At 42.3% G+C, this 26,456-nt stretch overlaps 1 protein-coding gene across 1 annotated transcript in view; it reads left to right on the plus strand.

Annotated features, from left to right (window-relative positions):
- AMPD1 (adenosine monophosphate deaminase 1) overlaps positions 1-26,456 on the plus strand; it is an 81,085-nt gene that overhangs the window by 31,820 nt on the left and 22,809 nt on the right. Inside the window, exons 5-9 of the mRNA XM_068269692.1 lie at positions 3,562-3,781; positions 6,077-6,206; positions 8,128-8,322; positions 8,658-8,789; positions 12,886-13,049. Of these exons, the coding sequence (XP_068125793.1) occupies positions 3,562-3,781; positions 6,077-6,206; positions 8,128-8,322; positions 8,658-8,789; positions 12,886-13,049 (841 nt within the window). The remainder of the gene's footprint in view (positions 1-3,561; positions 3,782-6,076; positions 6,207-8,127; positions 8,323-8,657; positions 8,790-12,885; positions 13,050-26,456) is intronic.

The raw sequence follows: 26,456 nt of genomic DNA on the forward strand, positions 1-26,456 counted from the left end.
AACTTGTGATTAGTCACAGATGAGTGGGAATCAGGCAGGCTAAACTCTCCAAATACAAACAACTGTTTTCCTTCTGTCCAGTGAAAGAGTTCCGGTCCACTTTAAGCAGGCAGGTGGAGTTGCTGATTGGATCAGTGGCCAATGGCCATACCATCAATTCTACATCTGTTTTCTGCTGACATCTGATCTAAATGAGTGAATCAGTGGCCATTCCATCAATTCTCCATCCGTTTTCTGCTGACATCTGATCTAAAAGTTGAGAAATTGCAAATTCCAAATCCATTTCTGCTTGGGAAGTAAAGTGATCCTTTGCTGGATTCAAGGTGCAGCTGCTGTTAACTACTGCCACCTTTAATGGTGTTTATGGATGCTGAGTCATTCAGTTCATAACAACTCGCATACCTTGGGAAATAGGAAGCAGGGGCGTAGCAATAGCCATAGCAGCCATAGCAACGGCTATGGGGCCCTGGAGGGGAGGGGGCCCAGCTGGTACTTGATGAGTTCACTTTGTTTTTCACCCTCTGACTTTGTCTCAGTGCCCATGGACTATAGACAAGGTAAATTGCCCAGTCAACTCATATTCATCGGGTAGGGGCAGGTGGCATTGCTCAAGAGTGCCTAGATCTGATAGCCCCAGAGAAATTTTGCTATGGGGCCTAATAGTCTCTAGCTAGGCCACTGATAGGAAGGCAGGGGAATATGGTGAGAATGTGACCCTAGCACTTTCTTTTTTTTTTAACAGGTACATTTTTATTGATTTTCTTTTCAGTACAACAGTACAACATAGACTTTTATTACAACCATTGAACATATTACCCAGAACAATAAGTTGTGGTAAGTCAAGGTCTCTGAAAGACAGGGGGGGGGGGGGGGGGATGTGAGGAAGAAAGGAAGAGAAGAGTAAAAGAGATCAGAGAGAAAGAGAAGATATGAAGGAATCTTAATTGTTGTTGCTTCTGGTATATTATTCATCAGAAGAGAAACATATTAACAAAATCCAATTAACAATATGTCACACGTGACAGTACATCATATTGCTCACAGAGGGTATCTTTGAATGTATTATGACCAAAGTGATGGGGTATATCCTGTTATTCGATTACCTATAGAGATGCTTGACTCACTACTGTAGGAGAATATACATAGTGTATCTTGCATATAATAATCAATAAATTAAATGTTCAGATATCTATTTGAAGACTCCTACAATGCTTATAACACCACCTAGACCATATATTCTCAAACTTGTTAGGGCAGTTTCTACTTTTGTATGTCATTTTGCACAGGGGGAGCATATGATTGACGGTAGAGATCCATTCAGTCTTAGAGGGCACTACTGGTTGGTTCCAGTGAGTTAGAATTATTTTTCTAGCAACATGGCAGAGTGTGAATATCATGGCTTGTTTATATTTATTGTAGCTATTTTTAGCAAATATTCCCAACATTGCCATTTTTTATATCAAGTTTGAACGGTAGATCTAATACTTTCCCAATAGTTTTTTCAACCTGTTCCCAGAACCTTTTGAGTTTTGAACATGCCCAGAACATATGTAAATAAGTTCCTACTTGTGTGCCACACCTAGTGCAGGTATCAGAATGGGTATGATTGATTCTATGCAGCCTATTCGGAGTAAAGTATACTCTATGAAGATACTTTAAGTGGATTAACCTATCCCTGGATGAGACCAAGACCCCAGCACCCCTACCCACCACTTCTTCCCACTCCTCGTCCTCTATCTCTCCAATGTCGCCTGCCCATTGTGTGTGTAGTTTATCAGTGTTGTGGCCCATTTGGACTAGCAGGTCTGTATAGATAGCTGATAGGTGCTTTTCAAGGTTTTCCTGTATAAGCAGAGACTCCAATGGGTCGGATTCTAGCTGTATACTCTCTCTACCAAATTGGGCAGTAAATGCATGGGAGAGTTGCAGATACCTAAAATACATTTGTCGAGGGATATTGTAGAGTTGCCTGAGTTCTATGAAGGGAAGTAAGGTTCCTGTCTTGGTAATATATCCTTTAATATTTTGACCCCGTGTTGTGCCCATAGAGCCGGATCTGGTATAGAAGAAAAGTGAGGGACATTGGGGTTGCCCCAAAGAGGGGTATATGGGGATTGCCTTAATGGTGAAGCTAATTTCTTTTGGAGGTATTGCCACGCACGGATCGTGGTTTTCATGACTATAGTGATGTGTGGGGATGAGTTTGGACCTCTAAAGGGGAGATTCAGGAGGGCCTCATAAGATCCCATAATTGCCGCTTCCACTACTATTGCAGGATTAAGTTCATTTTTGGAGAACCACCACCGCGCTGTGACTAGCTGTGCTGCCAGGAAGTAATAAAGGAAATTAGGCATGGATAGCCCACCTTCAAGGGTCGGAAGCATCAGTGTTTTTAGAGACATTCTAGGGAGTTTACTGGACCATATGAAGGGGATTAAGATTTTATTTATTTCGGTAAAGTATTTTTTGGGGATCCATACTGGGGAATTGCGAAAGATATACGTGAATTTAGGTAATAGCATCATCTTAACCGTGTTAACTCTACCTATTAACGTTAAAGATAGATCCTGCCAGGTGTTGCATTTATCTTTAACCTGTTGTATAATAGGGAAAAAGTTATTTGCCAGAAATAGCTTAGTATCTTTCTGTATCACAATTCCCAAGTACTTAAATTTGGTTACCCATTGTAGGCCCGATCCACCAGAGTTCCCCCCGGGGTATTATTATCCAAAGGAAAGAGAATGGACTTTTATTGATTTTTAATCCTGACCATCTACTAAAGTGGTCTATTATATGGAAAGCTGTAGAGAGGGAAGGCCCTGAGTCTGCAAGATATAGTAGTATGTCGTCTGCATAGAGTGAGATTTTTTCCTCTAGTTTCCCCAATTTTAACCCCTCAAACCCGTCAGAGCTTCGAAGCATTATAGCCAGTGGTTCAATAGCTATGGCGAACAGACTCGGCGAGAGGGGACACCCCTGTCTAGTTCCCCGTAGTAGCGGAAAAGGCTGTGATATTTTGTTGTTAATGACCCTAGCACTTTCACTCAAAGCAGGGCTGGATTTATCATAAGACACTGTAGGCACGTGCCTACAGGTGCCTGATGATGAAAAGGCGGCTCACTCCCCTCCCTAAGTGCCTCCCTCCCGCCTTACCTATGCGGAATCCTGAGTACAGTGTGAATGAGAGGTTACTCACCTGGCTCTTGGCATACCTAATACTTGGGGGCACCTCTAGCTACTTAATATTCAGGGTAATTCTGGCTACCTAATACTAAGGGGCACCTGTAGCTACCTATGACAAGTAAGGTAGAAGTGACAGCTGGGACAGCCAGCACACTTGCAGTGCAGTTTGGTGGGGGTTTGTAGGTTCATGGAGGGTGAAATCTAAGGAGCCAGGACAACTGTGCCTATAGGCTCCTAAGAGTTAAATCCAGGCCTGACTCAAAGTATTGGCAAACTACGGTTCACACAAATCATGCAGCCAGCCAATTGTTGTCACTAAACCTGTAAATGGAATGCACATGCTAACAAAGGAATTTTGGTGTAATGTCTTCTTTGCAGACTTCAGCCCACCACCCCAAAAGGAGGAGGATCCTTTCAGAAAAGATAATTTGCCTGCTGACCTTGGATACCAGCTGGCAATGAAAGATGGAGTGGTGTATGTGTACTCAGACAAAGATGCTCTGGCTAAAGGCAAACCCAGAGTGCTGAACTACCCAGATATTCATGAGTTTGTAGATGACATGAATTTCTTAATTACTCTCATTGCTCAAGGACCTGTGTAAGTACTTGCTTTATTGTCATAGCATTACAGTTTACATATTGCACTCTGTGCTTTTCAGCAGGGTGGTCAATACTTAAAATTGTCCCAGGTGTTACTACTGTACAATGATATGATAAAGATAAAGTTTAAAGCATACCCGCAAACCTGTAAAAGTTAGATACTTGCCTCAGAAGGCAAGTACTTGCCTTTACTGCGCTTGGATTAAAGTGAAAGATTGCTCACAGCCACCCTCACCTACGTGTACGAGAATGGCCATACAATGCAATACGTTACTGCATAACGCTCATGTTAACAGTGGCAGTGAAGCATAATTTTCATTGACTGTATGTTTCACTGTATGCAACACAACTCTTGCAAAATGTTGCACCCCCATTGCATTGCATTTTTACAGAGAATGTAACACAGCTCCCACTGTAAACCTAGCCTCACTGTCTGAATTGTGTCAGTCAGTTCAAAAGTATACTGATGTGAAAAGCCATGATTTTATACTCGCCTGTATATTCTACAATTTGCAAAGCATTTGCTTTCGTAGCAATTTAACAGATGTTCTATGATTCAGACTGAGGATAATAATGTTAATGTTGCTAATGTGTATTTCTGTATGTGTGTAAAAATCCCTTCTGATGTAGTTAAGGTGACTGAACACCTGAACAGGCAACAGTAACTGCATGTCTCCGAATGAACTACTCGAAGTGTACGCAAAGACAAGTTGGATACGTCTGAAAAATAATAGCTGGCTGCAGCCTAAGGGCCCTTTCACACTGGCGCGGGGCAGCAAATTGCCGCACTGCTACCGCAGCCTAATGAAACCCTATGGGGAAGTTCATACTTCCCATATTGCGTTATGCTGCGCTCCAAGTGCCCAATTTATCGCTAGTGCAAAACTACGATACTGTGTGGCTTCTGCAGCAACCTGCAGCAATCTGCGTAGGCCCGGAAGTCATGTTAGTCTATAGCAACACATAGTTCTTTAAAAAGTTGGCAATGCGATGTCATGGCACGCATGCGTGGAAGCGTCACTTCCTGCTTGCCCGATTGCCAGACAGGGAACACCGTGTACTAACGCGGTATTCCCTAACCACTTAAGCCTATCTGGACGAACATTCTCGTCCAGATAGGCTAAGCTCGCTCCCGTCGCTGGCCGTTAGCTCAGCGATCAATAAATGGGATTATAGCTCCCATTCATTGATCGTAGTCCTCCGCAGAAAAAACAACAGCCTCTTATAAGAGGCTGCGGTTTTCCTGAGTTAAAAAAAGTTTCCCGTCCACATTCACGTTCCTGGAAGCGTGATCGTACACTTCCAGGACTTTTTGACTGTGGACATCTTGTGGCCAAATAGTAAAACTACACTCACATCCATTTTTTATTAAATAAATACATTATTTTACATTTAAAATTAGCTGTTTACCTCACACACCAAAAATTACCCAAATTAAAATTTTCAAAAAAAAAAAAATTACAATACAAAAAAAAAACAAAAAAAAATAAATAGTTACCTAAGGGTCTGAACTTTTAAAATATGCATGTCAAAGGAGTATATTAATATCATTTTTTAAATTATGGGCTTGTAAATAGTGATGGATGCAAATTGAAAAAATGCACCTTTATTTCCAAATAAAATATTGGTCTTATTCATTGTGATAGGGACATAATTTAAATGTGGTAATAAGCGGGACAAATGGGCAAATAAAATAAATGGGTTTTAATTACGGTAGCATGTATTAATTTCAAACTATAATGGCCACAAACTGAGAAATAATGATTTTTTTCCATTTCTTTCTTAATATTCCTGTTAAAATAGATTTAGAATAAAATAATTCTTACCAAATTTATTGAGTAGTGATAAAGTTATTGGCAAATGAATGGGAGGTGAAAGTTGCTCGGATGCAAAAAATGAACCCTGTAGGCTGAAGTGGTTAAAGGCCTGTTTGTGGCAGTGTGATGCGGTGCGACGGGTGCGACACAACGCATCACTAATGCCAATTTACAGTCTGAAACCAGCCTCAAGTGTAAAGGAAAATGTAAAAACATTACATAATGGCTTATATTAGCTTTCCTCTACGTTTGTCAGGCTTCTATTAATCCCCCAAAATATACATTGCAAATGAAAGCATCTCTTATAATTCCCTGTATATAAAAAAAAGCTCCTAAATTTTAACTACTGTAATATTCAAAATCATTAACAGACATATTTGCATGTAACTGAACTGATCACTGTTGATTAAAATATGCTGTATTGGCCTCACTATAACCTAATTGTAAAATGAAAATAAACATCTCTTGGATTACAGTAAGACCTACAGCCATCGACGTCTGAAGTTTTTGTCATCTAAGTACAAAGTCCATGAAATGCTGAATGAAATGGAGGAAATGAAAGAGCTGAAAAATAACCCACATCGAGATTTCTACAATTGCAGAAAGGTAGGACTATCAGCACTGTTTCCTGTGCAGAAGTGATTCTACACACCTGGCCTTACTGTTAGGTGTGAAATGTTTTCAATACCTGCTTAGGTTACATTGGGGTATATTCTGCAAACTGCGATAAGGGAGCAACACTAGCAACACGTGGGTTATTATTATTATTATTATTTAGTAATTATATAGCGCTGACATATTACGCAGTGCTGTACAGTGTATATATATATATCTTGTCACTAACTGTCCCTCAAAGGAGCTCACAATCTAATCCCTACCATTGCCATATGTCTATATTATGTAGTGTACATACTGTAGTCTAGGGCCAATTTTAGGGGGAGCCAATCAACTTATCCGTATGTTTTTGGAATGTGGGAGGAAACCGGAGTGCCCGGAGGAAACCTACGCAGACACGGAGAGAACATACAAACTCTTTGCAGATAGTGCCCTGGCTGGGATTCGAACCAGGGACCCAGCGCTGCAAGGCGAGAGAGCTAACCACTATGCCACCGTGCTGCCCGTGGGTTACCAAGATCAGTGTTTCTTAACATTTTATTGGCATGTACCCCTTTTGAAACCCTGTACTCACCAAGTACCCCATAGCATAGTAAACATTATCACAAGAACCCCTTGACAAATATATATTTAATGATAGTACATGATACATGATACATGATAATTGGTTCAAAACTATTTCCAAGCATTTACTATTGCTTTTCATTAGCTAAAATACTACTTTGGTGTTTTTTTAAATAAGTATAATAATTTTCTAAAACTCTAAATTTGTTATTCTTGTTTAAGTATATTAAGCCTGAGTACGCCCTGGAACCATCAAGTACCCCTTGGGTACGCGTATCACACGTTGAGAACCTAGGACCTAGATAACGTAACTTGCACTACTTGCACAACACATGCCAAGTAAGTGGTGTAAGTACCAGTAAAATTATTGTGCATATACCCCATTGCACTATAGCAAGGCTTGTGAAAAGGGTAGGGAATATTTTTTCTATACTTGGAGGAACTTATACGTTGGTTGCTGTGGGCAACAACAATACACCTTCGTTCAGCACCATATCACAGGAAGTGTGATAACCCGACTCTCATCACAGCAGCAGCATTGGAGATAGAACTACTTAGACGTTGTCAAAGTTTCAGGAGTTTATTCAGTAAACAGATATACAGATGCTTATCTCTACATGTTCGTTACACCTCAGCAAAGCAATTGATCTGTAGTAAGTCCTCTTTGCGTTACAGGTTCTTGGTCCATTCCTTTTGAATGGCAACCAGGCTTTCTCTTATGTTACATCTATACTGCGTTGCACTTAGGCCTATATACAGCATACAGTTAGATAAGATGACAAGACATTACAAAAAGAGTAGGAAGTGGAAGTCATCAGCCAGAAGTCAGAAGTCAGTAGCAGCAGTAGCCCCCCCCCCCCCCCCCCCCCCGCCCGAGCTTATTAGCTCTTCTTATTCTAAACTCGAAAGAGTTAAATGTGACATCATCTGAGCAGGGACGGATCACTAACTTATCGCCTGCTATTGGCTGATAAGAACCTGTGATATCATGACAATCACAGTCTTTACTGCGCAAGCCCTGGAAAATTCCATGTTCCAGTGACATGTCCCTTAATCTGAGAAGGACCTTTGTTTACCTTTAGGAAACAGGAAAACACTCGATGCTTACAGAACAAGACTGCCTCTTTGTCTGTACATCGTGGCCTTGTACAGTCCGAATCACACTGTTCTTCAGTGCTTCTAGAAATGCTCCTTAAAGGTATACTCTGCAAATCAAGTCTTTTAACTAAACTCAGTTAAAGTAACTGAGGCCTACGAATTCATATAATATTCAAATTCTAACAATACTGTTGCAGTGCATGGAACCACAGTATGGACTGTCTGCTCTTTGTCATGCTCCTCTCCTCAGGTGGACACTCATATCCATGCTGCTGCTTGCATGAATCAAAAGCATCTTTTACGTTTCATCAAGAGGTCCTACAGGGTGGATGCTGACCGCATAGTCTACAATGCAAAGGGCAATAAGATGACTTTAAAACAAGTGTTTGAAAAGTTGAAGCTTCACCCCTATGACCTGACTGTAGATTCTCTGGATGTTCATGCTGTAAGTATTTAAAACCTAACCTTGATGGTCAGTTTCACATGACTGTTTAAAGTTTTAAGACTATGCCCAGAAGGCTTCGATAATTTTAATGAACATACTCAGATAGATCGTACGTACATAGTTTCCTCTTCTAGATATCTGAAACATCTAATTTAAAAATATGGAAATAAGGTTGTATTTATTTTCTCTGGGGTTTGGTTTTTGGTACAGTCCAGTGTATCAATGTAAACTAATTTAAATAAAGCTACCGCAAAGGAAAAACACTGACCACTGTAGCTCTTCTTAAAGTATTTTAATTCACTATCATATAAGAAATTATGTCTTTTTTTCTCCAGGGAAGGCAAACTTTCCAGCGCTTTGACAAGTTTAATGCCAAATACAACCCTGTTGGTGCCAGTGAATTACGGGACCTTTACCTTAAAAGTGAAAATGTAATTGATGGAGAATATTTTGCTACTATTATTAAGGTAAAGTATATATTATTATTATTATTAGTAGTAGTAGTAGTAGTATCAGTGATCACTATTCCTGTAAAAACATTAAACACTTAAAGTGTAATAGTATATTCTCTTGATCTCATACTGTACAGCTTACATGGATGGTCCATGTACAGAAACTGGACCCTCTGGGCCAACAGCATGATTTGTATGGGGCTGGTGACATCTGGTAGCAGTTAAAACAAATGTAAAATACCAAATTTGAGGCTTAGAAGTAGTCAGACAGCAGGTCAAAGGTTGAGACCAGTCAAGTCAGGAATAGCTACAGATCAAGGTAATCTACAATGCATCAGGATACATCTACCAAGGATAACATCTCAGAAAAAGAGAACCAGAAAAAACACGTGTTGCCCAGGCATTAGCATGGTTATCTCAGCTTTCTTACATGGTCTGTATTTATTAGATGTCTGGGAGGGGCAAGGACTGCAGTTCCAGGAGAGGTCAAAAAGGTGGTGCTTGCATTACTAAGTAAAGGAGTCCTTTAACAATTGCAGGGAATAGAAGTCCCTGCAGCAAATTTACCAGCAACCAGCAGGATCAAAAGGCAAGCAAGGCATCTGTGGAGAGAGTAAAGACCGGTATCAGGTGCAACTGTAACAGGTCCTTCCTGTTACCGATCCAGTACATATGCACAGTATGCTACTAAGGTATTGATAATATTTGTACAGAGTTTCTCCTCTGATGGATCTCACACAAAATACTCATCCAGTCATTGGGGATAATTCAAGGTTCAGGATTGTGACTGCCCTGCTAGTAACAAGTGTAGTGATTGGTCATGTTAAAATTATGACCTCTAATCATAGTGAGCATAAGTAAAAAAAAAAAATGTACAAAGAAGCCAGGGGCTCCTCCGCCTTGTTTTCTCCTTACACTTGCAGAAAGACTGAAACAGAGAGACAGGCCCATATGCAATTAACCTTTCACCTGAGTTATCTCCTAGGAGATAACGTTCATCTTCTCTTTAAACTAATTTCTCAGCATTTTACAATTGAAAAAGTAACTAAAAGTTGGTGAAAAAGTGCTATCAGATTATTTTGAGTTTTTTCTTGCTTGCTGGTAGCTTAAAATGCATTTTAAGACAAGTTGTGAAAATATCACCTAGGAAAAAACTCAAGAGAAAAAGTGAATTGCATATGGGCCCTAATCTTTTTACATTACACCCTGACAAGTTGCATGCCATTCATGGTTATGATACATGCTGCGGAAATCTGCAGCGTGTATAATTTTTCTTCTCGCATGTTTCAGATGCACCCTATTGATTTCAATAGGCTGCATTTCTGCATCTGAAATCGTGTGCAGAAAATGGAAACAGGCCCTTGATTTTCTGTCTGTAATACATTTGAAAATGGTTATGTTATAATAATGGTCCATTATCAGTAGTGGTCATAAACGGAACAATCTGTTCTGCTGTGTACTACACCAAATGAAGTAGTTACGGTAGTTAAAGAGGAACTCCAGTGAAAATGACGTAATGAACAAATGTGCTTATTTTTTACAATAATTATTTATAAATGATTTAGTCAGTGTCAATTGTAAAATCTTTCATCTCCCTCTTTTACATTCTAACATTTATCATGTGGTGACATTTGTATTGCTGGCAGGTGATGTCAGTGGAAAGAGATGCGGCTTGCTTTTTTGGCAGTTGGAAACAGCTATTATTTTCCACAATGCAACAAGGCTCCCATAGTGTGATGTCAGAACCATGGTCCTGACATCACACTGTGGGAGGGGTTTCAACACAATATCAGCCAGACAGAGTCCCCTGATGATCCGTTTGAGAAAAGGCAAAGATTTCTCATGGGAAAAGGGGTATCAGCTACTGATTGGGATGAAGTTCAATCCTTGGTCACGGTTTCTCTTTAATGAAATGTTAATTGAAATTGCAGACTTAGAGTGATTAACGGTATGAATTTTTAGTTTAAATATATTCTGTTCTGATGATCCCTTAAACATTTTTCATATTTCTTGTCCCCTGTTAGTAATCTTTAGTGCACGCATCCATCTGTATATGTATGTATTTGGCTATAGCGGACAAAAAATTAAATAGCATGGTTAAAAAAAAGAAACTTGAACTGGGAGGAATATAGAAAGAATTATTTTAAAAATTGGTGACCATGATGATTGTCTGCCTTTTACTCATTGACCCAGAAAAGTTATTCTGATCAAGTGTGCAAACGGCTGCATGCATGTTACAGGTGTGCAACAGCCTCTGTATTGTCTCTATTCTGGTCTCCATAAGGTAAGAACAGTTCATTAAAGGGAACCTTAACTGGGGGTTAAAAAAAGTTTCACTCACCTGGGGCTTCCACCGGCCTCCTGCAGACGTCCTGTGCCCACACTGTAACTCACCGATCCTCCGGTCCCCCTCTGCGGCTGACTTTCGTTTTCGCCTGGCCACTGCGCCTGTGTGGCACTGGCTGTGCGTGTCCTCGCTCAAGCTCCCGTCACCATCCTGTGCATGGGCAGTACAACACTTCTCATACTGCGCAGGACGGCAACGTGCACGGATCGGTGAGTGATGGTGCGGGCACAGGTCGTCTGCAGGGGGCCGGTGGAAGCCCCAGGCAAGTAAAACTATTTTTTTCAACCCCCAGTTAAGGTTCCCTTTAATGACAGAATATTTTGATGGTAATAAAGTTCAGTATAGTTCTTGCTTATGATGTTTATAAAGGGAGAGCTTACTTGAGGTCCCTCCCAGCACCTTCCTCTCCATAGGAAAGAGATGAAATGTACACTTCTTCCTTTGTCCACAGTGACCACAGCTTTTATGAAAAGGTGAGGGGTCAAAGACACCCTTTAACATTTCACATTGAAAGAAAATTAAAAACTAAAACAACTATTTTTATCTAAAGAAAGGAGCGTGTTCTTGCACTTTGTGACAAGAGAAAGAACATTAACCACTTGAGGACCGCAGTGTTAAACCCCTCTAAAGACCAGGCCATTTTTCTGTAAATGGGCCACTGCAGCTTTAAGGCCTTGCTGCAGGGCCGCACAACTCAGCACACAAGTGATCCCCCATTTTCTCCCCACCAACAGAGCTTTCTGTTGGTGGGGTCTGATCGCTCCCCCAGTGTTTATTTTTTTTTAATAAATATTTATGTTATTTTTTTTAAAATAAAATTGTGTATTTATTTATTTATTTTGTATTCCCCCCTCCCTCCCCCCCTCCCCTTGCCAGCCAATCATTGTGATTGGCTGTCATAGGTTTCAGCCTATGACAGCAGATTGCTGTGGTGCCTCCCTGACACGGCTGTCCCCAGTACAGCACTGCAGTAGATCGCATCGCTGTACAGCAATAAAAGACATCAGTTTCGCCGTCTAACAGTCTCCCAGCGGCGATCACTACTGGGAGACTGAAGGCGGAGTGGAGCTCTGTCATCAGAGGATGATCTCCTGCAAACCATGCCCCAAGGACCTTACCCTGAGCGGCGTTAGGTGGTCCTGGGGCTGCTGCCGCGGCCACGCCCATTGGCGTGACGCGGTTGGCAAGCAGTTAAGTGAACTATTAAGGGATCTAAAATGCACTATACCACTAAGATATAGATGTCAAACTCTGGCCTGTGGGCCAAATCTGGCCCTTGGAGCCATTAAATTTGGCCCTCAAGTTAGTTCCCCACCTTGCATTGTGTTTGGCTCACTCAAGACGACCAGGGAAGCTATATTAGAGGTGAAGCCCTAGATCACCAGGGAAGCCATGTGAGGGAGGCAGGGGAAAGCACTAAATACTAGGGAACTGTATAGGGGAGGGAGTAGGACCACTAGACACCAGAGAACTGTATAGGAGTTGTAGGGTGGCCAATAGACACCAGGGAACTTTATAAGGTGGCCCACAACTAGGTCCCATTGTTCAATTTCGGCCCACTTTGTTTTTGAGTTTGATACCCCTGCTCTAAGAGGACATTAGTCTTGATGACAGACTAGAATCCAAAGGAAACAATGTCCTTCTGTGAATCAACTCAATCTAATGTGAACCCACTTTCAGGCGGAACAATCTGCTACTGATATAATTGGCCTTTTTATGTATATGTATATATATATGTATATATATATGTATGTTCTGTTCTAGGAAGTGGGGTCAGATCTAGAAGATGCAAAATACCAATATGCAGAGCCCCGTCTCTCCATCTATGGTCGATCCACTGAGGAATGGACAAAGCTATCAAGTTGGTTCAACAAGCACAAAGTTTACAGTCCGAATATGAAGTGGATGATTCAAGTACCTAGAATCTAGTAAGTGTTTTATTTATTTATTTATTTATTTATTTATTGTATTTATAAAGTGCCAACATATTACGCAGCGCTGGACATTAGTTTAGGTTACAGACAATATTTAGGGTGTCATACATCAATACGACCATATAGGAAAACAAGAAAAACCAGATCACGCAGCACAGTATGAGTACAAGAGCACATTAGGCGTACAAGATGCTATAACCTAGCTTGCAGTGGCATAACTACAGACCTCAAGGCCCGATGTGGAAATTGTAACTAGGCTCTCCCCAATTCTGCTCCACATCATACGCGACATAGCACAGCACTCCCCCCCTCCCATCCCCCACACACAACTAGGCTAACCGAGGGTCTTGTGGAAAAGAGTGAGGGTTACTGTAAGTGCTGGAGGTAAATGGTATAAGAGAGAGGGACTTATTGAGTGTCCTGGTGTGTGTGTGTGTGTGTGTGTGTGTGTGTGTGTGTGTGTGTGTGTGTGTGTGTGTGTGTGTGTGTGTGTGTGTGTGTGTGTGCGTGTGTGTGCGTGTGTGTGTGTGTGTGTGTTTGTGTGTGATGGGGGGACTAGGAGATGTTAAGTGAACATTTTCCCTCAGTTTAACTTACTCAGGACTTCTTCGAGATCCGGTAGTCATTTTGGTCCACTCTCCACCGTACCGCTCTCATCCTTGCATCAGCTGTGGCTCTTGTTATTTACCATTATTGTTATTATTGCATCTAAATTAGCACGTGGCTTTTTCAAATGTATGCCTCTGGATACATATCCACCAGAAGCAGCAGCTCCTCTTTTTCATGTGCAGCTTTCCAACTGCATCCTTCCTATTCCATTTTCAGGCCTGCTTTTCCATGCCCAGCCTTACCCCTTGCCTCATCATCTCCAGGCCATAGTCTAGGTCTAGGTCTATAGGTCTGTGGCCTTCGCAGAAATAGAGCCCTGCATTTGATCATTATTATGCATCAGAAAGTGCTAGAGGCACAGAATCTGAGCAACAGTCAAGAAAGTGTAATATGTAAGGTGGAGAAAAGATGGCAACCTCTGTAGCTCTAAAGGTGGCCACACGTTACAATTTTTCTGTTAGATTTTACTCCAATTTGATTAAAATGATCAGTTATACTGAAAAATGTAACGTTTTCTATTTTTCTCGATTTTTTTGTGATTGGACATGTTACAAAAATCAGACCAACTTTACCAAGAATCTTGGTGTGGTGAACTTTACCAAGAATGGTGTGTGATGGATTGCCAAATTGTATTCAACCAGAATAACTTGTATATAACTACAAAAAAAAAAGGATTGAATTATGAAAGAGGGTGTGTGGATATGTATCTACTGTATAATTAACAGATGGAAAAACTATTTTATGGTATGTAGTCTAAAAATAATATACTGTATATACTCGACTATAAGTCTAGAAATTTAGGTGTGACTCGCCAAATAAAAGTATAGGGGTCTACTTACACGAGTCTGACTTACATTTCGAATCATAGCTGAGGGGACTGGGTAGCCCCTCTCAACCTTTGCAGAATGAGCCACAGCAGTCAGCATGGTTTATAGCCCTTCCCACTGTCTGATATACTTTGTATAGCTTACTTTTTATATGATAAGGTTTTAGAGGCATCCATTACCAAACAATGGCTGCAACACTGAGCACACTGAGTAATGTGTGTACTGTAAGTAAGTGACATTCCCATTAATTTTGGGGTTTAGCCTACACACAAGGACGACTTATATTCGAGGATATATGGGTGTTATATTATGTAACTGTATTGTACTTGGTTTATTTATGTAATTAATAAAACAAAAATTATTGTGTGTTTGTTGCAAAATAAAGTGTGGTAAATGCAGTTGTAAGTAGCAATGTGGTGTTCAATTGTAATGCTAAACAGCAAATGATGATCACAAGACATAGATGTACAGAGATGAAATATGGTGATAAATGTCACAGTGTAAAATGTAGTTCTATGAAAATGCAAAATGATCAAAAGTTGATTATTGAGTGAAAGCTTGCCATGCAGGAAGGGTTTTTTCCAACCAACTTTTCCGATATTTACAATCTTTTTTCCCAAAATCTTAAACACATGTGTTAAATGTAACATTTTCTTCCAAAACTTTCAATCAAGCAAAAAATTGGATCAGATATTTTGAATTTAATCCAAATAAAATAACTGTAACATGTGTGGCCACCTTCAGTCCGGTTTCACACTGCGGATTGGCGTCAGCACCGAACCGCCAAAACAGCATTCGGGGATTAACGTGTAAGTACACGGTAATCCTCATCTGGCAGCTGGCCAACCTGGAAGTGACGATTACTTCCTGTGGCTGAAGTGATCACGTGCACAGAAGTGTATTGCTAAAATACGCTTATGCGCATGCGCGACACGTAAAACTTGCGGCAGGCATTTTAAAAAATATGCATTGGTGTAGACTTACATGACTTCTGGGTGCACCACACGTTGCCGCAGGAGCCGCATGGTAACGTAGGTTTGCCATCGCATTGGGGCCGCAGCGAAAACGTCACCTCTTTTGCAACGCGCCGCACCACGTGGGTATGAAATGCCCCATAGACTTTCATTGCCCTAGCGGTAGGCTGCGGTAAAATGCCTTACTACGCTGCACCAGCGTGAAAGGGCCCTAAGGGTTTCCTTAATATAGGCCTCGATTCATAAAAGTACTGTCGGGAAGGTAACGTCGAGCGGGGAAACACCGCTGTCGGTATTTCCGCCTTCAGGGTGGTAATTCATAAAAATTTTGCTAGTTGTGACAGGCGTGCGGAGATATTCCGCTGTAGGCAGGCGTTAGGCTGTCGGGAGAAGCAGGCGGAATCCCTCCATGCGGTGTTCTCTCTGCAGCTGCTTGGGAGGTCTGTCCCATTCACTGCAATGTATTCCGCACGCTTCTCGCCACATCAGAGGTAGCGGTAATACCCGTCCGCATACCGCTACCTCTAATCTTTATGAATTGACTACTTGTTACTTTTGCTATGATAATCACCACGCAAGGCGGTGATTGATCACTCTGCTCGCGAATGTCGGCTTTTCATGCGGAAAAAGCCTTTATGAATACAGATTTTGCTGTGTGGTCGGTAAAGTGAGCAGTTTTCAGCATTTCCGAATGCGGGAATGCTTTATGAATCGAGGCCATAGCTGCAGTTCAGATTTCAGTAGACTACATTTTAAGCCTCCTTTAGGGATAGAGACAGGAATGGTTCTATAGAACTCATAAAGCACTGATTCAAGATTCAAGCACTTTATTGTCATTGTATAACACAACAAAATTACTTTGCCATATCCTGGAGGTATAAACAGTATATTAAATAAATAGTAATACATTTAGTGGTGTTCAATGACACCTAAATACTGAAGATAAGAGGACTGCTCTGACCTTTGCCCAATCCAATCCAAAAAAGCTTTATTGGCAGGACCAAATACATTTAGCATTGCCAAAGCAAAACTAAACATTAACATGGGGAGGGAGGATTGTGGGAATAAGGGAAGGATATAAGGGGTTGGGGTATATAGTCCATAGGTGTGTGGAGGATGTAAGGGACAGCATGGGGGACTGGGATATACAGTCCATAGTGGGGTATTGGGGGTATACAGTCCATGTGGTATCATGTTCCTCTCAGTTGGTGGCAGGCAGTGACATATCGGGCAGCTATTTGCACGGTTGTTTCCTCCCCCCCCAGTAGGGTGTAGAGTTTTCTCTCTTCATCTGTGGAGGTAAAATCCTGGATGTGGGCGGAGAGTCTCTGGAAGTGGACAGTCCTCACAGGTGCGTATTTGCTGCAGTGTTTGCCTGTTTTTTTTCTTTATTAGAAAACCCAGCATGCTTTGCAAACTCAGTAATAAGGAGGAACCCGTAAATGTTTACTGAAATGACCTTTGAAAATAATAGACAGTTCAATGGCCAGAAACACAGAAAAAAAGTCTGATAAATGTAAATGCTTAACTGACTTCTTGAGAGACCATACAGTCAGTAATTATTTTCAAGTACAATAATTATTTGGAATTTGTTTTGTTTTAAATGTATTAATTGTCAAATCACGCAGTTGTTGGTAAACAGTCAAGTGATTAACTAGCTTCTTTAATTCATAATTAGGACATCTGGCTCCCTGCCATGGGAACAGAGGGCTCAGGGCTGGGACAGACAATAGTTATTACTATTTAAGTATGGTTATAAGTGAACATTTGTGGGTACCCACAATGCACTACTACTAAATATGCAAATTATCCCTTTTCGCCCTTGTTAAGCCAAGCAAGCATCCAGAACCGCTGGTGTAAAGCAAGCCTATAGCTTTAAGTTTTACACAGCCATATCAAACCCACATGTAGACAGCCTGTTTCGGACTTTTGGTCCTCATCAGTACATGGCAGGGATTGATAAGGCTGTATGAAATAGGGCTTGGACGAGTACAACAGAGTAACCAAGCAGCTCAGGGTGACCCAAACTACTAGGAATGTATAGGGGGATAAAAGGAACCAAAAAGCCCTCCTACTAAAAAAGCAAAGCTTGGTGTAATTGCCTTCTTAAAACAGAAGGAAATTTGCAATAATTCAGGGATAATTTGCATATTTAGTAGTAGCGCATTGTGGGTACCCACAAATGTTTACTTATAACTGAATTATTGCAAATTTCCTTTTGTTTTAAGAAGGCAAATCACACCAAGCATTGCTTTTTTAGTAGGAGGGCTTTTTGGTTCCTTTTATCCCCTATACATTCCTAGTAGTTTGGGTCACCCTGAGCTGCTTGGTTACTCTATTTAAGTACAGCATACGCTGAATACTGTGGAATACTTGAGATAGGTGTGTAAATAGACCATTTCTGTCAATTGAATGTTATAAAACCCCATACAGCCATATACAGCCATAAATGTGCTAGGTATATAAGGTATAAGAAGAAGACCCAGATTGGAGGATTTTTTTAGGGGGTAAAGATGACAAATAATGTTCACATATAATAATAAAATTAACTCTTCGTTACCATATGTACTTTTGCACTACTGCGCCTGCGCTGAACGGCCACCAGAGTGTGACTGCGAGCGGCGCATGTGCAGAAGTCGCATGCCCCTCCGGCCGCTACGGAGGGGACAGCAGAAAACCAGGTGAGAGTGGAACTGTGGCGGGAGACACAGAGAATTCTAGGGGTTGGAAGAAGCCCCGGGTAAGTAAAGATGCGTCATTTTTTAATTATTTTTTTGCATCATGTATTGGATGGTTAGATATATTGGAAGATTTTGGCGCAGAGCTGCGCTGATAAATTGGGTGCCGCCATAGGACGTAATGAAAATGATGGCTATAGTGGCGCTCAGTGACTGATTTGGGCGCCGGCGGTTGCTGGAGCTTAAATTAGAAAAAAAGTGGTAATTAGGCCGCTAGCAAATTCAGCCCATGTTAGGAAATATAATATTACTTGGCATATTGTAGTCCATAGTCATGTAATGTAGAAGGAAACATGAGTCCCAGGAGTAAACTCAGGATAACACAGGGAGAACATGCAAACACGCAAATAGTGTCCTGGCCCAGACTTGAACCTGGTAGTCTAGCACTGCAAGGCAAGCACTGTTCACCACCCCTTCATAATTCATTTGCCCTCCCTCCTTCAAACCCCCTAAGAAGGGCCTGTAAAAACCCCACACATGCTCAGTCATTAACTCACTTGATTTTCCCACCTGCAAGTGTACCATGCTGCTCATTCTCACACTAGTACAGGCTTTCAGCTGTCTGAATCTAGACACATCTCTCTCCATAGGGATGAATGGGTAAGAGGATGAATGGCAGTCCAACTCCACTCTTTTGTACTACCTCCCATGCCACATGTATGTAGCTAGAAAGCCAGTAACCCATAACCATACCTCCCAACTTTTTGAGATTAGAATAAGGGACATTTAAGCCATGCCCTTGCCACACCCCTGGCCACGTCCCATCACACCCCTAGTCACGCATACCATAAAGATTTCATAACAAAAATATGTTGTTTTATAATTCAAACCACACTGGTCCTCTATCCTGGTTAATTTTCCTTCATGCCAAACACTTGCCGAGAAATGTGTACCAGGGAAATGAATCACTGACACTGAGTCCAGAATGGACAAACCCTTTGGGTACAAAGACAGAGTATGGTCACTCATACATAAATACTAAATAGTTAAAAAAGAGTCCGAATACAGTCCTCTTAACAATGGAGGCGGTATATTGAGTCATAAGTGGAGGTCTTCGCTTATCCCCCACAATGGCATTTGTGCCAGGGTGGTGTAGCTATTCCACATATGTATTGTACATATATATACGCCGCTCCCACAGATACAGGGAAGGTTGCAGTGGTCATGCAAGGTCAATGTATTGTGGTAACTGTGACCCGCATGAGACCAAGTTGAACCGCAACTAACACTGTAAACGCTGGGGTGGTATAGAAATGTGCTCAGGTGCTATTTACAAAGTGATTGTATATTGTTGATCTGACATGTTTCACCCCATCGGCTTTCTCAAAGATTGCTATACATATATACAATGAAATCAGTGCACCCTCCACCCAATAAAATTCCCCCCAGCAGCAATAGCCCCAGTCAGAGCTGAAGCACCAGTTCTGGTGCGTGTTTAAATACTACTGAGGATGTGCGGAACACCCCTGTGGGGTGTGTCCGTTATGTATTGCTCATACCTGTTACATGGTGGCACAGCAGAGAACGGTGCGCTTTCATACGCGCTGGGGGGAGTAGCTGTGTGCCCCCGAACAAGCGCCGTCTATTCAGAGCGGCATCCTTAGTGACGCCGCCGTACTTCCGGTTGGCGGCGACGTCACTTCCGGTAATCATGTTACCTTGGTTACTAGGGACGCCCGTAATAGTCAACAGAACGTCCTATTCACAGGCAGCGGCGGCGGAACCGATTAGTGATCGGCTGATGGAATTTGTAAACAAACCCACATGCGCACGTATATCAGCAAATAAATTTGATGCAGACACATGGCAGGGGAATTATTATGCACAGTAGCCGCAGATGGTATTAACCACCTCCCCACAGGCATCCAAATGATGCGGTCTATAGGGGCAATCTCTAGGTCACCTGTGTGACTAGTGTTCTAGAGCAACCTACCCCCATGCATAAGCTTAAGTATATATAGGACACCTGGCTCAATAGCCATCTAAATGTCGCATGCAATCATGCGTCCGGCGGTGCCCCTCCATCGGGACAGTTATGCAGATGCATTGGAGACCGCATCAGAGACTGCGCACAAACGCCTGCCAACTGCTGCAGTGCCGCATTCGTATAGACACATTAATTGACGTCCTGTATTGTAAGTTGTCAGCCCTACATTAGGTCATCTTGTTGACCCGCCGCTCATAGGTAAGTACATGCTGCGCCTAATAATAAACGTTGGTAAATTTCACCATTGGTGCAGGGACATGATGATTACAGAAAACACGCCAAATTAAAATCCTCATTCAGACCGCCTGGAGCAATCGTGTCCAGGCGGTATATCCACTGGGATTCGATTTGAGTCAATCTCTTGTCCAGATTTCCTCCCCTAATACTTCTCTGCCAATGTTGGATCCCCCAAAATGAAATATCAAAACGCGATTGAGGGTGAACTAGATTCATGTGTCTAGCCACCGCTGTATCATTTTTGTGCTTAATGTCACCTATATGTTCAAGGACCCTCTCCTTTAATGCACGAGTAGTCTTGCCTACATACAGGAGGTCGCAACTACATCTTGCTGCATAGACTACCGCCTTAGTGTTACAGGTGATGAATGACCTGATTTCAAATGATCTACCAATTCTTGGGGCTACAAAACTTTTCACCGTGGGCATGTACTTACACGCTTTACACCTGCCACAGTGAAAGGACCCATTAGGTTTGGTAGGTAGCCATGTTTGCACTGGTGTAGGGGTTTTAGAGAATGTGCTGTGAACTAATATATCCTTAAGGTTCAACGCCCTTCTATACGTGATGGACGGGTAGGGGGTCAGAAATCTGGACAGATCTTTATCTTTTGTGAGGATTGGCCAATAGTGTTTTACTATTTTGAACACCGTATGTGAGTGTTCAGTGTAGGTACCCACAAGCCTTGGTGGTGAACGTTGTGGCATCCTACTTAATAGATCCGAACGGTTTCTGGCTGGGGTATTAGTTAGAGTCTCTTGTCTGGGGGTACGTTTAGCCCGATCATATGCATTTCTGATCACTGATTCTGGGAAACCTCTTTGTAAAAATCTGTCAGTCAATAGCTTACTTTCCTCCTCAAATGCTTGTTCATGGGAACAATTCCTGCGGGCTCGCAGGAACTGTCCAATTGGGATGCTTTTTCTCAGGGACCTAGGATGTGAACTGTCCCATTTGAGTAAAGAGTTTGTTGCGGTGGGTTTTCGGAAAATGCATGTCTCTATCTGACCCTGTGCATCTTTCCTAATGTTTAAATCTAAAAAATTGATTTGCGTATCGCTCACTTCATAAGTGAATCTCATCCCAATTTCATTTGTGTTGAGTATAGTCACAAAGTCGATGAACAGATCACGAGCCCTCCCAGAGGATCAAGATGTCATCGATAAAACGCCCCCAGTAGGTGATGTGTGCTGTATAAAACTCGAGATCTTCAACAAAGACAATGGTGTCCTCCCACCAGCCCAGGAACAGATTTGCAAATGAGGGGGCACACGCCGTCCCCATAGCACTGCCCCTGAGCTGATGGTAGGTCTTTCCTCCAAACCAGAATATATTGTGAGTAAGTATGAATGACAATAGACTTATAATGGTAACATTGTGCTGTTGTAGGTGCGTACCCCTGGTCGACAGGAAGTGCTGTACTGCTCTAAGACCCAGATCATGCTGAATGTTACTATAGAGGGCCTCAACATCGATACTAGCCAGTAAAGTGTGTGGGGCCACTACAAGATCTTGTAGATTGGTCAGTACGTCCTTCGTGTCTTTGAGATAGGAAGGTAAAGTTTCTACAAAAGGACGGAGGAATTTATCAACATACTGGCTAGTTGTATCAGTCAGACTCTCACGTCCTGATACAATAGGTCTCCCTGGTGGTGGGGATCTCTTTTTATGTATCTTGGGGAGGGCATAAAAAACAGCCATTACCGGGTGTTCTGTAGATTTTTTGAGACGTTCATAATCATCAATGTCTAACCCTCCATTGTCATATCTATCCTTTAGTAGCTCCTGTAGTTCTTTCTGATGATCAGACAGTGGGTTTTTAGGTAATTTTTCATATTGTGATTGGTCACCGAGCAACTCCATACACATATTTTCATAAGATGCTACATCCATCACCACAATATTGCCCCCCTTATCAGCGGGTTTGATCACTATATGATCGTTTCTTCTGAGATCATCTAAGGCCTGTCTTTCCTTTTTGTCCAAATTGTCTCGTATAGGGAAGCGGTAGGTGTCAACTTCCAACTGTCTGAGTGCTCGCGTAACCATCTCAACAAAGGTGCTAATTTGAGGATATTGTGATAAGGACGGGCAGAATGTACTCTTTTTCTTGTCACCACTTGGTGGTATAAGTTCCACTGTCCCTTCATTATTCTCCTGGAGTAACTGCTCTAAGGCCTCTAGGGCTTCCCTTTCAGACTTTTTACTCTTTCTATCTTTTGCCTCCTTTGATTCAAAAACTTTAATAAGGGCAAGTTTGCGTGCAAACATGTTTATATCTTTTACCCACTCAAAGGCATTGTAACGTGCTGTCGGTACATATGAAAGGCCTTTGGTAAGTAGTGTTGTTTGTGTGATAGATAACGGATAAGTGGAGAGATTTACAACCCTCATGGAGCTGTTTATATTCTCCACAGACGGTGTGTCATTTACCACTGGTGATTCAGCCTGCCTCTCTTTTGGCCTGTATACCCCCATTTCTTTCTGTCTCGTAATCCCAATTGTTGAGGGGTCGGTGCGATATTTGGCGTGTTTACACATTGTGGGTTGGGTATACTGGGTGGCTTGTCTAAAAAACCACTCCCTTGTGGGTTTGCTGGGTTAGGATGACGATTGGGGGGTTGTTGTCGCCTCGGGATATAAGGTTTCTTTTTATTTCTATTTTTATTCTTATATTTATGTGGTTGGGGTCCTTGTGTTCCAGATCCCGCTTCGCTTTCTGATTGTGTTTCTGTATCAGAAGCGCTGACTCGTGGGCTCCCCTGTTCACCCTCACCCCTTGGTTTCTCAGACCAGGTGTAAACCTTATTATTTTTAAAATCAAGGCTATCACGTAGAAACTTCCTTTGTTTTCTATTTTTAATTTCCTCAGTGTATAGATTAACCTTCCTTTGCAGTTTATCCTCAAATTTTTCAAATTCTGGGTGTCCAGACAATTCAAGTAGTATTTTTTGTTCACTTTGCAATTTGTTACGTAATTTTTCAGAATATTTTAATTCGTAGTCATGTAAGTATTTCATTTGTTCTAACGTCTGTTTCGTTTTTAGTTCATCCCACCCTTGCATGAAATCGGGATCTTGATTGTGTGAATGGAGTTTGGTTAGAATGCGTAAACCACGCACTGTAATTTGTTCCTTGAGGTAAACACTATAACTAGCCACTTCCCATGTGGATCGTGTGAACTCTTTGTACGTTTTGAATATGTCCCTAAAAACAGGTTCTACGTCCGTGTCTGCACTATAAGTGCTGTCATCATCATCATCAGTAGGATTGGTTATGAAGGCATCCCTCGCTGCACTAGTCAGGGATTCAATGGTTGGGAGACCCTCAGATAGATAGGCCATACCCAGTTAGGAGGTGCTCGGTAACACCTAACATACAAAAATGCCAAACACTTGCCGAGAAATGTGTACCAGGGAAATGAATCACTGACGCTGAGTCCAGAATGGACAAACCCTTTGGGTACAAAGACAGAGTATGGTCACTCATACATAAATACTAAATAGTTAAAAGAGAGTCCGAATACAGTCCTCTTAACAATGGAGGCGGTATATTGAGTCATAAGTGGAGGTCTTCGCTTATCCCCCACAATGGCATTTGTGCCAGGGTGGTGTAGCTATTCCACATATGTATTGTACATATATATACGCCGCTCCCACAGATACAGGGAAGGTTGCAGTGGTCATGCAAGGTCAATGTATTGTGGTAACTGTGACCCGCATGAGACCAAGTTGAACCGCAACTAACACTGTAAACGCTGGGGTGGTATAGAAATGTGCTCAGGTGCTATTTACAAAGTGATTGTATATTGTTGATCTGACATGTTTCACCCCATCGGCTTTCTCAAAGATTGCTATACATATATACAATGAAATCAGTGCACCCTCCACCCAACAAAATTCCCCCCAGCAGCAATAGCCCCAGTCAGAGCTGAAGCACCAGTTCTGGTGCGTGTTTAAATACTACTGAGGATGTGCGGAACACCCCTGTGGGGTGTGTCCATTATGTATTGCTCATACCTGTTACATGGTGGCACAGCAGAGAACGGTGCGCTTTCATACGCGCTGGGGGGAGTAGCTGTGTGCCCCCGAACAAGCGCCGTCTATTCAGAGCGGCATCCTTAGTGACGCCGCCGCACTTCCGGTTGGCGGCGACGTCACTTCCGGTAATCATGTTACCTTGGTTACTAGGGACGCCCGTAATAGTCAACAGAACGTCCTATTCACAGGCAGCGGCGGCGGAACCGATTAGTGATCGGCTGATGGAATTTGTAAACAAACCCACATGCGCACGTATATCAGCAAATAAATTTGATGCAGACACATGGCGGGGGAATTCTTATGCACAGTAGCCGCAGATGGTATTAACCACCTCCCCACAGGCATCCAAATGATGCAGTCTATAGGGGCAATCTCTAGGTCACCTGTGTGACTAGTGTTCTAGAGCAACCTACCCCCATGCATAAGCTTAAGTATATATAGGACACCTGGCTCAATAGCCATCTAAATGTCGCATGCAATCATGCGTCCGGCGGTGCCCCTCCATCGGGACAGTTATGCAGATGCATTGGAGACCGCATCAGAGACTGCGCACAAACGCCTGCCAACTGCTGCAGTGCCGCATTCGTATAGACACATTAATTGACGTCCTGTATTGTAAGTTGTCAGCCCTACATTAGGTCATCTTGTTGACCCGCCGCTCATAGGTAAGTACATGCTGCGCCTAATAATAAACGTTGGTAAATTTCACCATTGGTGCAGGGACATGATGATTACAGAAAACACGCCAAATTAAAATCCTCATTCAGACCGCCTGGAGCAATCGTGTCCAGGCGGTATATCCACTGGGATTCGATTTGAGTCAATCTCTTGTCCAGATTTCCTCCCCTAATACTTCTCTGCCAATGTTGGATCCCCCAAAATGAAATATCAAAACGCGATTGAGGGTGAACTAGATTCATGTGTCTAGCCACCGCTGTATCATTTTTGTGATTAATGTCACCTATATGTTCAAGGACCCTCTCCTTTAATGCACGAGTAGTCTTGCCTACATACAGGAGGTCGCAACTACATCTTGCTGCATAGACTACCGCCTTAGTGTTACAGGTGATGAATGACCTGATTTCAAATGATCTACCAATTCTTGGGGCTACAAAACTTTTCACCGTGGGCATGTACTTACACGCTTTACACCTGCCACAGTGAAAGGACCCATTAGGTTTGGTAGGTAGCCATGTTTGCACTGGTGTAGGGGTTTTAGAGAATGTGCTGTGAACTAATATATCCTTAAGGTTCAACGCCCTTCTATACGTGATGGACGGGTAGGGGGTCAGAAATCTGGACAGATCTTTATCTTTTGTGAGGATTGGCCAATAGTGTTTTACTATTTCGAACACCGTATGTGAGTGTTCAGTGTAGGTACCCACAAGCCTTGGTGGTGAACGTTGTGGCATCCTACTTAATAGATCCGAACGGTTTCTGGATGGGGTATTAGTTAGAGTCTCTTGTCTGGGGGTACGTTTAGCCCGATCATATGCATTTCTGATCACTGATTCTGGGAAACCTCTTTGTAAAAATCTGTCAGTCAATAGCTTACTTTCCTCCTCAAATGCTTGTTCATGGGAACAATTCCTGCGGGCTCGCAGGAACTGTCCAATTGGGATGCTTTTTCTCAGGGACCTAGGATGTAAACTGTCCCATTTGAGTAAAGAGTTTGTTGCGGTGGGTTTTCGGAAAATGCATGTCTCTATCTGACCCTGTGCATCTTTCCTAATGTTTAAATCTAAAAAATTGATTTGCGTATCGCTCACTTCATAAGTGAATCTCATCCCAATTTCATTTGTGTTGAGTATAGTCACAAAGTCGATGAACAGATCACGAGGGCCCTCCCAGAGGATCAAGATGTCATCAATAAAACGCCCCCAGTAGGTGATGTGTGCTGTATAAAACTCGAGATCTTTAACAAAGACAATGGTGTCCTCCCACCAGCCCAGGAACAGATTTGCAAATGAGGGGGCACACGCCGTCCC

This window comes from Hyperolius riggenbachi, chromosome 2, assembly GCF_040937935.1.
Source record: "Hyperolius riggenbachi isolate aHypRig1 chromosome 2, aHypRig1.pri, whole genome shotgun sequence".
Taxonomy (NCBI): Eukaryota; Metazoa; Chordata; class Amphibia; order Anura; family Hyperoliidae; genus Hyperolius; species Hyperolius riggenbachi.